This window comes from Ranitomeya imitator, chromosome 8 (assembly GCF_032444005.1).
Source record: "Ranitomeya imitator isolate aRanImi1 chromosome 8, aRanImi1.pri, whole genome shotgun sequence".
Lineage (NCBI taxonomy): Eukaryota > Metazoa > Chordata > Amphibia > Anura > Dendrobatidae > Ranitomeya > Ranitomeya imitator.
The window spans coordinates 177,764,635-177,781,883 of record NC_091289.1 but is presented as its reverse complement, the minus strand read 5'-3'; the positions used below and the strand labels follow the sequence as shown (position 1 = coordinate 177,781,883).

Genomic DNA, 17,249 nt, shown 5'->3' with positions numbered 1-17,249 from the left:
TGGTCAAATATTGAACTGAGTGCGGAAACTTGTACTTTTAGGGTACTCGGCCTGAGGCCTATTTCTAGGCCTTTTTGTAAAAAATCTAGAATTTGCGACAGATTTGGATTAAGAGGATCTGGTACTTCGGGAAGACAAAAGGATGAAAATTTCTTCCAGATTTTATTATATATAGCAATGGTCACCGGTTTCCTTGATTTTTGAAGTGTGGAAACCACTGCTTCTGATAGTCCTTTGGCTCTCAACACCTGGGCTTCAGTAGCCATGCCGCCAGATTCCATTTGTGGACGTCTAGGAGATGTATTGGTCCTTGAGAGAGAAGATTTTCTTCCATCGGAAACTGGAATGGCCCATCCACTTGTAATTCCACAATCAGGTTGTACCAACTCCTCTTTGGCCACAAAGGAGCTACCAATATAGTTGGTGTACGTTCTTCCCGAATCTTCTGCAAGACCTTTGCCAATAACGGAATTGGTGGAAACGCATATGCCAGTCGAAAATTCCATTCCTGGGCCAATGCATCCACTCCTCTGGAGCAGTCTCTGGGGTTTAGGGAGAAGAATGCTTCGACTTTCGCATTTTGCCGAGATGCAAAAAGGTCGATTTCTGGAAGACCCCATTTGTCCACCAGCATTTCGAAACTTTGGTTGCTCAAACCCCATTCCCCAGGGTGAATGTCCTGACGGCTTAGATAATCCGCCTGAGTGTTGGATGAGCCTTTCAGGTGAACTGCTGTCAGGGATAACAGATGTCTTTCTGCCCAGGAACATATTCTGGCAGATAGTTTCTTCAGGTTGTTGTTTTTTGAACTGCCCTGATGTCTGATGTGAGCCGCCGTGGTCACATTGTCTGAATATATTCGGACATGATGTCCCTTGATAAGATGACCCCCCATCAGGAGGGCTTCCTCTACAGCTTTTAGTTCTCTGTAGTTGGATGATTTTCTGCTCGTCGATTGATCCCAGAGCCCTTGGAGAGGTGTGTGATTTATCATGGCCCCCCAGCCTCTTTTGCTGGCATCTGTTGTGACCGTAGTCAGAGGAATCTGAGACCAACTGACTCCTTTTTGTAAATTTTTCGGAGTCATCCACCATGCCAGAGAGGCCTTGACACAGCCCGGTGTGTATAGTCTCCTGTTCAAAGAACTGGGCTGACCATTCCAATTCTGTAGGATATGTGCCTGAAGAATCCTGGAATGGGCTTGGGCCCAGGGTACCGATTGGATGCAAGCTGTCATCGATCCTAGTAGAGACATGCCTTCTCTGATTGTAGGAGATCTGGTGTCTCTGAACATCTTGACTTTTGATAGTAGAGTTAGACGATGTTCTAAAGGGAGGAAGGACATTTGTCTTGCAGAGTCCAGAAGAACTCCCAGGAATTTTCTGCATTTGGAGGGTCGTAGGTGAGATTTCTCTACATTCGGCACCCATCCCAGAGATGTCAGAATATCGAGGGTCTTTGATACATGAGACTCCAGAGATTGTTTGGTGGGAGCCACTAATAAAAGGTCGTCTAGGTATGGCACTATACAGACGCCTTGCCTCCGGATGAAGGAGACTACTTCCCCCATTACTTTGGAAAAAACTCTTGGAGCAGAGGAGATCCCAAATGGAAGGACGTTGAACTGATAGTGTTCTATCATATGTCCCTTCTGCACTGCAAACTTGAGATATTGGCGATGCCTCTGATGAATGGGGATGTGAAAGTAAGCATCTTTCAAATCGATAGTGGCCATGTAGGAGTGCGGGCTTATCAAGGGAATCGCATTTTTCACTGATTCCATCTTGAATTTCCGGTATTTGACATGCCGGTTGAGGCCCTTCAGATTTATAATAATACGGGACTCGCCCGATGGTTTGGGAACCAGAAATAGACGAGAGTAGTGTCCCCGATCCTTCTCTGATTCCGGAACCTGTGATATCACATTTGACATCTTCAGGGTCCTGAGACCCGACTCTAAAGTGGACTGGTCTTTCATGGAGGGAAGGGAGGTGATTTTTAGACCCCGTGGGGGAGAGGAGATGAGTTCTATTAGAAGACCCTCTTCGATGACCTTGAGGACCCAGGAGCAATTGGTAATTTTTTGCCACTGGGGAATAAAATCTGAGAGTCTCCCCCCCACCGGGTCGAAGTCACCGCTTCTCTTGTTGAGACTGCTGCTGCTGTTGCTGAGGGATAAGGATGTTTCTCCCGCCTCCCTTCGGGTAACTCCATCTCCCAGACTTGCCTTTCCCTCTCTGAGAGGTTTGGCCCTGAAAGGGACGAAAAAACTTCTTTTTGGGAGTTTTTTTGCTCTGGGAGGGCTTTCTTTTTATCGGTTGCCTTCTCCAAGATGTCATCCAGGGAAGGTCCGAAGACATAATTACCTTTAAATGGTATGGCGCATAATTTAGCCTTGGAGGTGATGTCACCAGACCACATTTTTAACCAAAGCGCCCTTCTAGCCGAATTGGTCTGTACTAATGACCTGGCAGCAATTCTGATGGATTCCATAGAAGAGTCTGCTAGGAAACCCGTGGCTCTAAGGAGACTGGGTAGTGATTCCAATAATTCAGCCCTAGATGTACCTTGGGATATATGAGATTCTAGTTCACCTAACCAACGAAAAAGTGCTCTAGCCACGCAGGTTGAAGCAATGTTGGCTTTGAGGGCTACCGAGGAGGTTTCCCACGATTTTTTTAACAGACTTTCAATTTTTCTGTCCATCGGGTCTTTCAATTGAGACGAGTCTTCGAATGGAAGAGCCGTTCTTTTAGCCACTCTTGCCACCTGTGAATCAACTTTCGGAACATCCCATTTAGTCAGATCTCCTTCTAAGGGGAATCTATGCTTCATCTCAGATGGAGTACTGAGACGTTTTTCAGGAAGTTCCCACTCCTGATCGATCATATCAGATATATTTGAGTGGATCGGGAACCCCACCCGTTTACCCTTGGATATACCGCCAAACATCTGGTCCTGTATGGACTGTGGTTCTGGCTCTTCCTCCAGCCCCATAGTACTGCGTACAGCAGCTACTAAATCCTCAACCCATTCTGAAGAAAAAAGGTATTTCCGAACTTCAGAGGTTATAGGGGACGTAGGTTCCTCCCGTCTACCCGAGGATGAGGCATAGGAGAGGTTTGATTCGGATTCAGAATCCTCCTCCTGGATTTTCCTTTTTTTAGCTGGGGAGGGTGGCTGTGGGGGTGGGGGGGTAAAGGCCGCTAGGGAGGATTGCACCTCTTGTTTGACCAAGGAGCGTATTTCTTCTAATAAAGAAGGTTGCTCTGCCCTGACAATCTTGTCAGTACAGGTCTTGCAGAGTTTTTTCTCCCAAGTTGGTGGCAGCTTAACGTTACAGATGGCACACTTCTTTTTTGTAGTAGTTTTGGGGGTAGACTTTTCTCCCTGCAATGAGAGGGGAGAGAGAGTCATGCTAATAGTAATATCCCAAAAATACCATCTAAGGACCCCTTGTCCCTGCAACACTTACTGTGGCAGGGGCAGCGCTGGGCTCTGCAAGTGCAGGGCAGGTACTGCTCTCCATGATAGGATAGTCTTACCTGCGACGTCTTCTGGCAGGTTTTATGCTCTAAGGCATGTCCCAGCCCCCAGCGATTGGAATTCCTCCTCCCCTCCATGGCCCAGGGTGGAGGACGCCGTCCTGCACGAGATGCCGCCGGCGGAAGTGCCTCTAGGCGCCCAGAGAAGACCGGAAGTGACGCGTGCGATCACTTCCGGGTTGCCAGCGGCATGTGGAGGAGAGGACACCGGAGAGCTCCAGGAGGACTCCGGATAGGAACACTAGCCTGCTTTGCCCTCACGGGGGCGCGGGAAGGCTAGGACCAGGTCCCGAGGACACCGCAGCGCGGCGGGAGCAGCATAAGCGGGAAGGGGAGGTAAGAAACGACCCCATGCTGCCCGGTTATAATTTCTAGGCAGAGCCTGCATAGCAGTAGTTACCGGCCACCACTGCATACGAAGTAAACCTCTCCTGTCCCATGGGGAACAGGAAAGACACTGGTGAGAGGGAGGTGGGAGGGCCTTTTAACCTCTCCATTTCCTGTTCCCCATTAGGGCAAAGAGGCAACCTCCGTATGCCGTCGTGGAAGGTTACTAGAGAAAAGGGGGTCGGCAAGAAAGGGCCGCCAACTCAGAAACTCCCGATTGATGTTATCGCCACGAAAAAGACCACCTTCCATGAAAGGAAGGTGAGAGATGTCCTGCAATGGTTCGAAAGGGGCCTCCTAAAGAACTCTGAGAACCAAGTTAAGATCCCATGAAGCCAAAGGCATTCTATAGGGAGAGACCACCCGGGAGATTCCTTGGATGAACGTCTTGACCGGCAGTCTGGAAGAGATCTTTCTTTGGAATAGAACAGACAATGCGGACACTTGTCCCTTGAGCGAGCTTAGGGCAAGGCCTGACTCTAAACCTGATTGGAGAAACTCCAGAATGGACGGAATGGAAAACACCAGAGGAGAACGTCCATGGGCATTGCACCATGAAAAGATGCGCCAGGTGCGATGATAAATGCGCATTGATACGGGTTTCCTAGCGCGACTCATGGTAGAAGAAACCCCTGGAGAGAATCTGGCTTGGACTAAAATCCAGGATTCAACAGCCACGCCGTCAAAGACAGGGCCCCGGAGTTCTGGTGGCAAATCGGGCCCTGTGAGATTAGGACAAGTTCCACGTACCATGCTTGGCGCAGCCAGTCCGGCGTGACGAGGCTCACCAGTCTCCCCTCTGCCCTAATCTTCTTGATGACTCTCGGGAGCAAAGGAAGAGGCGGAAATATGTATGGCAGCTGGAACCGATGTCACGACAAGACCAGAGCATCTGCGCCGATGGCGCAAGGATCGCGGGATTGAGCAATGAACTGGGGAACCTAGTTGTTGAGCCTCGAGGCCATGAGATCCACATCCGGTGTCCCCCAGCGAAGACAAATCTGCTGGAAGACTTCTGGATGGAGGGACCACTCGCCCGAGGCAAGACCTTGGCGACTGAGGAAGTCCACTTCCCAATTCTCCACACCCAGTATGTGGATCGCCGAGATGAGCGAGTGATTGGTCTCGGCTCAGCGCAGGATGTGGGAGACTTCAAGCATGGCTGCCCTGCTGCGGGTTCCCCCTTGCCGGTTGATATACGCCACGGCCGTGGCGTTGTCGGATTGGATTCTGATGGGATGGCCTGCGAGAAGATGGTGAAAGTTGCATAAGGCAAGGGTGATCGCTCCAATCTCCAAGATATTGATTGGAAGACGCGACTCCCTTGTGGACCAACGACCTTGTGGTGATTGAAAACTGCGCCCCAGCCCAAAAGACTGGCATCGGTGGTCACCACTAACCAGCGCACTGGGAGAAAGGACTTCCCTTGGTTCAGGGAGGACTGTAGCGTCCACCACCTGAGGGTCTGCCTGACCTGTGGGGACAGGCGAAAATGACGGTCGAGGGAAAACGGACTCCTGTCCCAGGCTGACAGCAGCGCCTGTTGCAGGGGACGGAGACGGAACGGCTTCCATCGTCGCAACCATTTTCCCCGAGTATGCGCATCGCAAAGCGAATGGAGTGAGGGACTGGGCGGGAGAGCTTGCGCGCTCCCTGTTGTAAGGACAAGACCTTCTCTGGAGGAAGAATGACTAACCCGCGGAAGAGTCCAAAATCATGCCCAGGAAGCAAATTTGCTGAGCCGCACTGGAGATGATTTCTCAAAGTTGATTTTCCAACCCAGGCGAGAAGAATCCACGGTAATATTTACAGACTCCTCGCAGGCAGAATGGGACGAACCCTTGATTAAAAGGTTGTCCAGATACGGAAGGACTACCACTCCCAGAGTGTGAAGAATGGCCATGACAGCCGCCATGACCTTCGTGAAGACTCTGGGGGCAGTGACGAGTCCGAAGGGCAAGGCCACAAACTGAAAGTGTTCTTCTTGGACTATGAAGCGCAGGAACTGCTGATGAGAGGGAAAAATTAGAATAAGTAGATAAGCATCCTTGATGTCTATGGATGCAAGGAACTCTCCTTTTTCCAGGGACGCGACAACGGAACAGAGCGAGTCCATCCTGAAGTGTCGGACCCGCACGAACTTGTTTAGCAGTTTGAGGTCCAGTATGGGCCGTAAGGTCCCATCCTTCTTTGGGACCACGAATAGGTTGAAGTAAAACCCCTTGAACCTTTGGTCTCGAGGGACCGGAACGATGACACCGTCCCTTTGAAGCGCCTGTATGGCCTAAAGAAGATGTGACGCCCTTGCTTTGGGGGGAGAAGACTGGAAGAAGCGCGGAGGGAGTATGGAAGAAAACTCGATTTTGTATCCGGAAGACATGAGCTCTCTGACCCACTCGTCGTGAACAACCGAGAGCCAATTTTGATGAAACGAAAGAAGGTGTCCGCTTACTTTGTCGGTGTCCGCCAGACACGTCGACGAGTCATTGTGTAGAAGGTTTAAGGGATGCGGATGGCTTAGGGGCAGAAGGTCTCGGCCTGGGTTTCCAGGAACGGTTCGATCTGTATGAGACCTTTGGTTTCTGTTTTCCCGCCGTCCCGAACCAGGGGAGGAGGAGGACCAACTTGAGTTGTTCCGAAAGGACCGGAATCGAAACTGCTGTTGATTCCGAAAAGGTCGGGCAGGTTTTGCTGTGGAAGAAATTTACTCTTCCCTCTGGTAGCGTCAGAAATGATTTGGTCTAGTTTCTCCCCAAATAAACGACCTGCTTGGTACGGTAAAGAAGTCAGCGACTTTTTAGAAGCAGAATCTGCTCGCCAATCACGGAGCCATAAGGCCCTCCTGATGGAGATTGCGCTTGCAGCCACTTGCGCTGCGCAATTAGCCGCATCTATGGAAGCGTTAACTACAAAATCCCCGGCCTGAGCTATCTGATTAGCTAGTCTAGCAGCTTCTGGGGGAAGATTACTGTCGTGGTCGGCAGAGGTTAACACCTCTGTCCAGGCAACCATAGCCTTAGCCACCCAAGTAGCGGCAAAGGATGGAAGAAGAGCTGCTCCTGAGGCCTCAAAGACTGAGCGAGCCAGATAGTCAATTTGACGGTCAGAAGGATTTTTTTTGACTGATGAACCATCGGACAGGGATAAGACCGTTTTGGATGCGAGTTGCGATTCGGCAGGATCCACAGAAGCAGAGAGAAGCAACTCCATCATCAGATCCTTGGAGAAAGGATATTTAGCTTCCATGGCTTTTTGAGCTGTAAATCGCTTCTCCGGCTGTTCCCCGTGCTTTTGGACAATGTCCTGAAACACAGGGTGATTAGCAAATATCTTTTGAACGCATTTAGACACGACGTGTTCCTGAATGGATACAGATCCCTCATCCACCATTAGTGTTTTGTTGACTGCCTCAATAAGGGAGTCAAGTGTCTCCTGACCGATCGAGGAGTCTTGGGTTAAAGATTCCTCCGACTCGTATTCTGAGTCATGTACGCTGCGACCCTTGGGGGAGCGAGATGAGCTGACAGATACTGAAGCTCGAGCCTGGACGGGAGATGAGGGGAGGGTTCTTTTTCTGGCACCCCGAAATTCCCGTAGTACGGTGCGCCCCTTGTGGTCGGACGGCCCCGGACCGGCGCCAGATTCCGTTACAGCCGACAGAGGTGAGTTCTGGCTTAAGGAGGACCCTCGGAAAAAGTCCAATGCCTTGACCAAGGAATCCATAGAGCGTGACAAGGACGCGGCCCACTCAGGGGGGTTAGGCTCGATGGAGACGGTGGAGACATTGGAGTCGGAGGCAGAAGGTGGCTGCGCACAGGCCGGGTCACAGTTCTGGCACAAGGGGGTATTGTGGGCACGTGGCAACGCAGAACTGCAAGTGGCACATGAAGTAAAAGACACAGTGCTTTTTATTACCTCTTTTAGCCTCCTTAGATTGAGACATAGTGTATGTTTATTTCCCAAAAAACTGCGATAGCAGGGCAATGGGTGCAGAGAAGGGGGTTAAGCTTTTCCCTATGCAGTGGAGCAGCTTACCCACGGTCCTGTGCTGGTGTCCTCAGGGAGGAAGAGAGGGAAGTAGTGTTTTCAGCTGTATTTCCCTGCAGCAGTGGAGTCCCAAGATGGCGCCCAAGATTTGCAGGGCTCTTCTCGTTCAGAGCGAAAAGCGCCTGAGGAGTGGGCGGGGCTCCGGCGGTGGGTGGGGTTTTTGAATTGCGGCCTAGTCCGGCTAAAGAAGCCGGGGACTAAATTACCATATATACTCGAGTATAAGCCGACCCCCCTAATTTTGCCACAAAAAACTGGGAAAACTTAATGAGTCGAGTATAAGCCTAGGGTGGGAAATGCAGCAGCTACCGGTAAATGTCAAAAGTAAAAATAGGTACCAATAAATGTAAAATTAATTGAGACATCAGTAGGTTAAGTGTTTTTGAATATCCATATTGAATCAGGAGCCCCATATAATGCTCTATAAAGTTTATGATGGCCCCATAAGATGCTCCATGTTAAAATATGCCCCATATAATGCTGCATAAAGCTTAATAATGGCCCCATAAGATGCTCCATGTTAAAATATGCCCCATATAATGCTGCATAAAGCTTAATAATGGCCCCATAAGATGCTCCATAGACACATTTGCCCAATATAATGCTGCACAAATGCAGATTATGGCCCCATAAGATGCTCCATAAAGATATTTGCCCCATATATTGCTGCACAAACCTTGATTATAGCCCTATAAGATGCTCCATACAGACACTTGCCCCATACAGTGCTGCACAAACGTTATGGCCCCATATAGTGCTGCACAAAAGTTATGGCCCCATAGATGCTCCATACAGACACTTGCCCCATATAGTGCTGCGCAAACGTTATGGCCCCATACAGTGCTGCACAAAAGTTATGGCCCCAGAGATGCTCCTTACAGACACTTGCCCCATTTGCTGTTGCTGCGATAAAAAAATAAATAAATCATACTCACATCTCCGTTGCTCAGGCCCCCGGCACTTTCAATATTCACCTGCTCCTTGTTCCGGCGCCGCTCCATCTTCAGCGTCTTCTGCACTTGACGTTCAGGCAGAGGGCGCGCACTAACCAAGTCACCGTGCCCTCTGACCTGAGCGTCACTGCAGAAGACGCAGCGGCGCCCGGAACGAGGAGCAGGTGAATATCACGTTGCGCTCCCCTCCCCGCCGTACTCACCTGCTCCTGGCGCTGTGCAGTCCCTACTTCCCCGACGCCCCAGCTTCATCCTGTACTGAGCGGTCCCATGGTACCGCTCATTACAGTAATGAATATGCGGCTCCACCTCTATGGGAGGTGGAGCCGCATATTCATTACTGTAATGAGCGGCACCATGGGACCGCTCAGTACAGGAAGAAGCTGCCGGCGCCGGGGAAGCCAGGGACCGCGCCAGGAGTAGGTGAGTATAATTAGACAGCCCCCGCTCCCCCTCCCGACCCCTGGGTATGACTCGAGTATGAGCCGAGAGGGGGACTTTCAGCCCAAAAAAGTGGGTTGAAAATCTCGGCTTATACTCGAGTATATACGGTAGTGGAGCCGGCCGGCAGCGGCCGCCGCACCCAACGATCGCCGCTGGCATCTAGCCAGCGGTACCTCTCCCCAGGTAACCAGACCGCATCTTCCCACGCCAACAGCGTGAGGAAGAGTAGTACTCACCGAGGAGGAGCCACCTCCAGCTCAATCGATCCTCCCTAAGCCGGGGGATGGAGAGCATCCTGATATGTGCTTGCCTCTCAGGGGACTTACAGCTGTGTCTGCCGCAGGGGGATTACGGCTACTGTGGGGACTACAAGACGCAAAGGTGAGGGCTTGAGTGTGATGGAGCCCGGGAGATGCACATAAGAGGTATACTCTATGTGCTCGCCATCTTACAGGGGGGAGTTCGGGACCGTAGAGGAACCGTCGCCCTAGCGCAAATTAGGCGTGCCCCAAACGTCGCAGGAGAGGTACGGGGAGGTATACTCGCCGTGCTCGCCTGTTGATGGTTCGGGGGAGAGCGGACCCTGAAAGGAATCCGTCGCCACGTTCACTCCGTTAATTAAAAATTTACAGAAAAATAAAAAACGTTGGGGTCTGAGAACAGACCCAAGTACCTCCTACAGACACTAAGCAGGAACTGGGTCGTTACTGGCCAGTCAAGCGTGGCCAGTCAAGCGGTGTATACTGCAGAGGAGGAGTTAATTCTTTGTGTTTACTTAGTGTCCTCCTAGTGGCAAGCAGCATAACACCCATGGTCCTGTGTCCCCCAATGAGGTGTAGGAGAAATCCAGGTGAGGAATTATATGCCCCAGGTGGAAAATCTGCACCAAAAAATGCAGTGAAGAGGAATAAGATGATACAACCAGAGATCTTCAGAACAAAAGGTAATAACCCAGTCATGGTGGCCACACTGATCCCAAGTCACACAGGATATATACAAGTAGAAAGTTGTATATGTGAACCCTTTTAAGGTAAGGGTAGTAAAAGTGATAATCCAGGCAGCGCACACATGGAATGAGAATGCACATCTGAATTATGGATGGCAATAATTAGAAATATGACTATAGAACTACCTGTAGTAGCTGAAATGTAATCCGATGGGATCTCCCATGGGGGTCGAATCCCATAGCACCGTCTTCGATGGAGGGAAATTAATTGGGAGCATCCGGTTAGACATATTCCTAAACATGAGACAAAAAGTAAAAAAATAAAAATAATAAAAAAAAATTAAAAGCAATTTCCTATATTATCAAGTTTGCAAATGCATAAATGGAATGTGAGGGAATGGATGAAAAAAGAAAGCACATTATTGAGAAGCTTACACACCTTTAACAGATGTGGGGGAGGGACTGGAAGGTAACAAGTCTCCATCCATCTGTCTGGTCTACAGAGCAGATAGGTGCTAACAGACTAGACAGGACGGCGCCCTCCGCAGTAACGCGGTGGTAAAGTACAAGTTACGGCATTTACATATTTCCCCTGCAAGTCAGATTGGACTCCCACCTGGTGCAAATGACAGTATGCCGTGAGGTTGATGTAACGAGAATTCTTGTGATACATTGGGGAACTTGTAATATGCATTAGGACGCGGTCAGACGGACTGAAAAATCAGAGCAAGATCGGACCATGGTGCACGGACTGGCCGGCAGCTCTCCCGACCAGAGCGTGACAGCTGTCACTGCGTTCCTATCCCGCTGACTGCACCTTAAGTGCACCCTGGGGCTAATTTACTAAGGTACACGTGCCAGAAACCTGGATTAATTTGTGCCATGAACCACTTTAATTTTACAGAGGGAAACAAACAAACAAACAAAAAAAAAAAACTGATGAAGTTGCCACTTCACATCCAATAGTAAGTTAAAATCAAAAGCAAACGCTTTTCAATGTCTGACCTTATTTATTGCAGCGATTTTTTTTTTTTTTTAATTGCATGTATTAATAATAAGTGGCTTCCAAGCGGCAGCCTCCAGAAGAATGGTCCGGTCGCCTCATTTGACCACTTCAAAGCCTGAAAGTGGTTAATAGAAGTACGAAGAAAAAAAACATATGAACAGCACGTCGTTTTGACATTGCCGTGCATACATTCATTCTTACTGGCGGTTTTTCAGGCAAGTTCTAGGTGGAATTTCCCAGAAAAAGACTAGGCGCACACAAACCCTGTAACTCCCTTTCACCTACAGTGATGCAAACAGTAAGACGTGCAATGTTGAATACAATATTTCGGCTCCTGTCAGGTTTGCATGGTGTCAGAGGCACGCACTCTGGTTACATGATGATTTTAGGGTTCGCTCCATCCGAACTGCGTATGACCGCGTTTTTCTCGCTCGTCAGCTGATCGGTGGCTTGTTTTCACGGCTCAATGATCAGGCATGAGCCGCCTTATGATTAGTGACACAATCCATGTGAAAACTCTAGCACATCTGCCTCATTGTATTCATCCCTTTAAGTGCAACCTGCCACAAATACAATTGCTGAGTGGGGTTTAACTGCAATACCAGACACGGCCATTTGACAGGCGTGGCGCCTTTTCTGACATGCGAGTTCAGCTATAAAGCTCTTGTAGAAGAAGTTGTGATCTTACCTTATATTTATCTGATTTTCACTGGACATGGGGTTGGCATCCTTATGGTACTGCGAGTTCTTGGCGCTCATTTTTGCACTCATATCCTAGAAAGAGAACAAAGCTATTAAAGCCATGGACAGGGGCCGTCTACTGAGCCGAAAGGCTTATGCCGCCACTGTGACCAGCAGCCATTCACTGGAAGAAGCAGAGAGAGCCTGAGATATCGCACCCCGAGATCACAGACTTTGGGGAAACTTATGACAATGCATATAGGTCATGCTCATGCTTTCTAGCCCCCCATACAATTTAGATAGGGGTCAGTAGAACCATCATTTGGCCAACAGCGATCCCCCCGGACTCCCATACACTGGAGTGCTCAGATGGCCAAGCCTGCAACAGCAGCGCCTAACTCCAATCAATGCCGGGTAAGCACTTAAAGGGTTATTCCAAGAAAAAAAAAAAAAAGTTATCTATGCTAAGAAAATCTTTGCCTTTCTTGTAAAAATCCCTTTAGTCGTTTTAAGAGAAATCTATACATGAAATCGTAAGCTAAAGAGTCTGCTCCCTATCCCCCCCGACACATTAGTGACCCATCAGTCAAACAGGCAGGGGGTGGGGATTAGGGAAAGAAGGAGGAGCAATGTCAGTGTAAGCTCCACCCACTGCACTTGCAACTCATTAGCATACGATTTTAACAATGGATTTCTCTAAAACAGAAAAACGGATTTCTACAGCACATGAGCACCTTTACATACAGGACATTAATTTGGGGTTTAAAATCCTGCCATCCGCTTCTCTTTAAATCTCTGTGTAGCATGTACCCCGTGTCAGGTTACCTTTAAATTTTGTAGACCCCCTTGTAAAATAACGGATACTTCCTGCACCGATGTTATGCAGCGTGAAACCCTGCAGACAATGAGCAGCCACTGATTGTCTGCAGGGTTCACGTGACAAGCTCAGGCGAGCCCCGACATTGCTGCAGGAGGAATCGGTTACAATTATTTTAGAAGTGGAACGACTTCATTTAAAAAGGGCGTAGTAGACAACCCCTTTAGGCCACATTCAGTATTTGGTCAGTATTTTACATCAGTATTTGGAAGCCAAAACCAGGAGGAAAAGCAAAATAGAAACACATCACCACTTCTGTATTTATCACCCACTCCTGGTTTTAGCTCACAAATAATGATGCAAAATACTGACCAAATACTGAGTGTGTGAACGCGGCCTTAACATCTAAAGAGGAGAAATTTATTTTTAAAAAAAAAGTTAAATGCCAGAACTGCAATCTTTTGGTGGCTGCACTTCCTACGAGAAATGCAATAAAAAATAAAATAAAATAAAAAAAATAAAAATATAATATTAACACCAACAAAGCGCCATCTCGTTGTGCAAAAAAAAAACAAAAAAACAAAACAAAATAAAACAGAACTTCTAAGCCCCCCCAAAAAATATATTTGTATATAATAAATGTGCCGTAATCATGCAGACTCGGGGAATCATATAATCAGGCCATTTTAACAGCACAACAACATAATGCAAATTAAAAAAAAAAAAAAAAATTATTTTTATTATTTTCGCACCATTTCTTTGCACTTGGAATGTTTTTTCCCCAATTTTTCAGGGCATTATATGGTAAAATAAACGGTGTGTATACAAACTACAGTTCGTCCTGCAAAAAAAAAAAATTAAAAATTTGTATAGGAGTGTCAAAGAGAAAAAAAAAATTCTGGTAGAAAAAAAAAAATAAAATGAAAGCACAGAAATAAACCAACTTGCCCGGCCAGGAAGGGGTTAAAGGCCCGCCACCCAGATACACACAGCCTGAGCAGCTCGCGCACTCTCCTCACTCACCTGGAGCTCCGCATTGACGCCCGCACCTGTCTGCTCGTTATTCCGCCCGTGCTCCACTCCTCGGTGCTGGTCCTGGGCGGCAGCAGTGGCGGCAGCTCCCCGGGGAGGAGTCTCCGTGATAAACAATGACAGTTACCGGCCCCTCACACGCCGCAGCCGCAACTACAAATATGGCGCCAGCAAGTCCCCAGGGCCCGGGACACCTCTCCCTCCCCTGAGCCAATCAGAAACCAGACACCAGTGTCTGACAGCCAATGAAACGCGTCCGCTCAGCGAGCAAACAGCCTATCCCAGGGGTCATATTCGAACAGCCAACGGCACGAAAGAGGAAGGGAGGATTCTGCGCATGCGTTCTGTTTGACAGAGGAGTCTGGTTTCCTAGCAACAGGGAGACGCTTGATACAATGCGGTTACTATGTTGTAGATGTGGTTATGGCGGGCGGTGATCGCGTCGTGTGCACACGGCAGGATCATTTAATGCGTTCTTAGTGAGTCTGTCCTCATTAATGTAGAGAAGCTCAGCATGAAGTATGGCTGACAATCCTGTTGTGCCCTTATTCAATCTCCACTACCAATTTCCATTTATGCATTTTCGGTTTTTCTCCCAATCTTTCCTGACCCGTAAGTTTAGATAACATAGCCATATGAGAGCTCTTTTATTTTTGTAAGATGACTTAAGGCTATGTGCACACAATGCGGATTTGCTGCGGATGCGCAGCAGATTTTTACGCGCAGAAACGCTGCAGATCCGCACTGTGATGTCCAGTATAATGTTATTCAATGGGAAAAAACAAAATTGTGCAGATGGTGCGGAAAAATCAGTGCGGCATTGCTGCGGATTTCAAAGAAGTGCATGTCACTTCTTTTGTGCGGATCTGCAGTGTTTCTGCACCCCTCCATGTTAATATTCTGCAGTGGCAAAAACCGCAGAAAAGCCACACAAAATCTACATCAATTCCGCATAAAAACTGCACAAAATCCACATAAAAAGCGCTGCAAATCCACGGCTGCGGATTCTGCCAGGAGATGCGGATTTTGTGCAGAAAATTCTGCACCTCTTTTCCTACGTGTGCACATAGCCTTATAGTTTAGCAGGACACCATTCGATTTATTGTATAATGTACTGAAAGACAGGAAAAAAGTCCAAATGTGGTGAAAAGCAAAACACAATTCTTATTTTTTTCTTTAGATGTTTTTTACTGTGTTCATTGCGCAGTAAAAATGATTTGGGAAGACGATTCTCTAGGTCAGCACGACTACAGCGCAGACATCCCCACACTTACAGCCTCGGCTGCTATCAGTGAGGATATTAATGGTCGTCAGAGGAGCGTTCTGCCGCTGAATGCACTTGGGCAAAAAAATCATCAAGATCTGCTGCTGGCAGCTCCCTATGTAATCACTGACCCATGACGTCCCAGATGTGATCAATGGGAGACAAGTCAGGAGATGCTGCAGCCATGGGAGACAAGTCAGGAGATGCTGCAGCCATGGGAGACAAGTCCGGAGATGCTGCAGCCATGGAAGACCTGGAGATGCTGCAGCCATAGGAGACAAGTCCGGAGACGCTGCAGCCATAGGAAACAAGTCCGGAGATGCTGCAGCCATGGGAGACAAGTGTGGAGAAATTGCAGCCATGGGAGACAAGTCAGAAACCGTTGCAGCCATGGGAGAGAAGTCCAGAGATGCTGAAGCCATGGGAGAGAAGTCCAGAGACGCTGAAGCCATGGGAGACAAGTCCAGAGACCCTGCACCCATGGGAGATAAGTCATGAGATGCTACAGCCATGGGAGACAAGTAATGAGATGTTGCAGCCATGAGAGACATGTCTGGAGAGGCTGAAGCCATGGGAGACAAGTCCGGAGATGCTGCAGCCATGAGAGAAAAGTCTGGAGACGCTTCAACTATGGGAGACAAGTATGGAGATGCTTCAACCATAGGAGACAAGTCTGGAGATTCTGCTGCCATGGGAGACAAGTCCAGAGACACTGCAGCCATGGGAGACAAGTCTGGAGATGCTTCAACCATGGGAGACAAGTCTGGAGATGCTGCAGCCATGGGAGACGAGTCCAGGGATGCTGCAGCCATGGGAGACAAGTCATGAGATGTTGCAGCCATGAGAGACATGTCCGGAGAGGCTGAAGCCATGGGAGACAAGTCTGGAGATGCTGCAACCATGGGAGACAAGTCCGGAGATGCTTCAACCATGGGAGACAAGTCTGGAGATGCTGCAGCCATGGGAGACAAGTCTGGAGACCCTGCAGCCATGGGAGACAAGTCTGGAGATGCTGCAGCCATGGGAGATAAGTCTGGAGATGCTGCAGCCATGAGAGAAAAGTCTGGAGACGCTTCAGCTATGGGAGACAAGTCTGATGATGCTGCAGCCATGGGAGACAAGTCATGAGATGTTGCAGCCATGAGAGACATGTCCGGAGAGGCTGAAGCCATGGGAGACAAGTCTGGAGATGCTGCAACCATGGGAGACAAGTCCGGAGATGCTTCAACCATGGGAGACAAGTCTGGAGATGCTGCAGCCATGGGAGACAAGTCTGGAGACGCTGCCGCCATGGGAGACAAGTCTGGAGATGCTGCAGCCATGGGAGATAAGTCTGGAGACGCTTCAACCATGGGAGACAAGTCTGAAGATGCTGCAGCCATGGGAGACAAGTCTGGAAACCCTGCAGCCATGGGAGACAAGTCTGGAAACGCTGAAGCCATGGGAGACAAGTCCGGAGATGCTGCAGCCATGAGAGCAAAGTCTGGAGACGCTTCAACTATGGGAGACAAGTCTGGAGATGTGACAAGGCATAAGATGAGTTGCCTTGTCACTTTGTCAGAGGGCATACCAGTACCCATCTAACCTGGCTCCCTTATGGGTCCTTACCAGTTGTTGTAGTTGTATCCAATGCTTATCAGTATGTCATCTTGCCTTAATAAGCTGTACCAATGTGTCTTCCATCAGTATGTCTGTTTGAACCACTTATATGTCTTGCACCATGCACTTTATATTACGCAACTCAAATATTTGTGTATGACCATCAGCTATTATATAGCATGACTATACAACTATATTTATAATAACGTACATTTTGTATATCTCTCTTGGACTCTCAGTAGGCTCTTATATTGACTTGTACACCTTACCCTGGCTCTAACGTGGCACCAAGGTGTCGCTGCCCTTTGAATTTTATAATTAATTGTTTATGTATTAACAAAATATATTTTGTATGTTTAAAGTCATAATAAAGCTGTATAGATGTTTTATTACTGCTCTGGTATCCATTTTTCCTTTGGTTATATATCATACTTCATTGGCGCAACGAAAGAGGAATCTATAACTTCAGCAAGAGGAAAATTACTTTGTAAAATCTGGAAATTTGTGGGATATGCTCTTCTGTGACCC

The 17,249-nt window shown here is 48.4% G+C and overlaps 1 protein-coding gene across 2 annotated transcripts in view; it reads right to left on the bottom strand.

Moving 5' to 3' along the window:
* STIL (STIL centriolar assembly protein) overlaps nucleotides 1–14,011 on the bottom strand; it is a 49,756-nt gene extending 35,745 nt beyond the window's left edge. Inside the window, exons 1-4 of one of the 2 annotated variants that reach the window (XM_069737962.1) lie at nucleotides 13,850–14,011; nucleotides 13,579–13,667; nucleotides 12,017–12,102; nucleotides 10,509–10,616 (exon numbers count right to left, since the gene is read on the bottom strand). In XM_069737962.1, coding sequence (XP_069594063.1) covers nucleotides 10,509–10,616; nucleotides 12,017–12,102; nucleotides 13,579–13,581 — 197 coding nt within the window. In that variant the 5' untranslated portion in view covers nucleotides 13,582–13,667; nucleotides 13,850–14,011. The remainder of the gene's footprint in view (nucleotides 1–10,508; nucleotides 10,617–12,016; nucleotides 12,103–13,578; nucleotides 13,668–13,849) is intronic. The other variant, XM_069737963.1, reaches the window with a different exon arrangement.
* Between the last annotated feature and the right edge of the window lie 3,238 nt (nucleotides 14,012–17,249).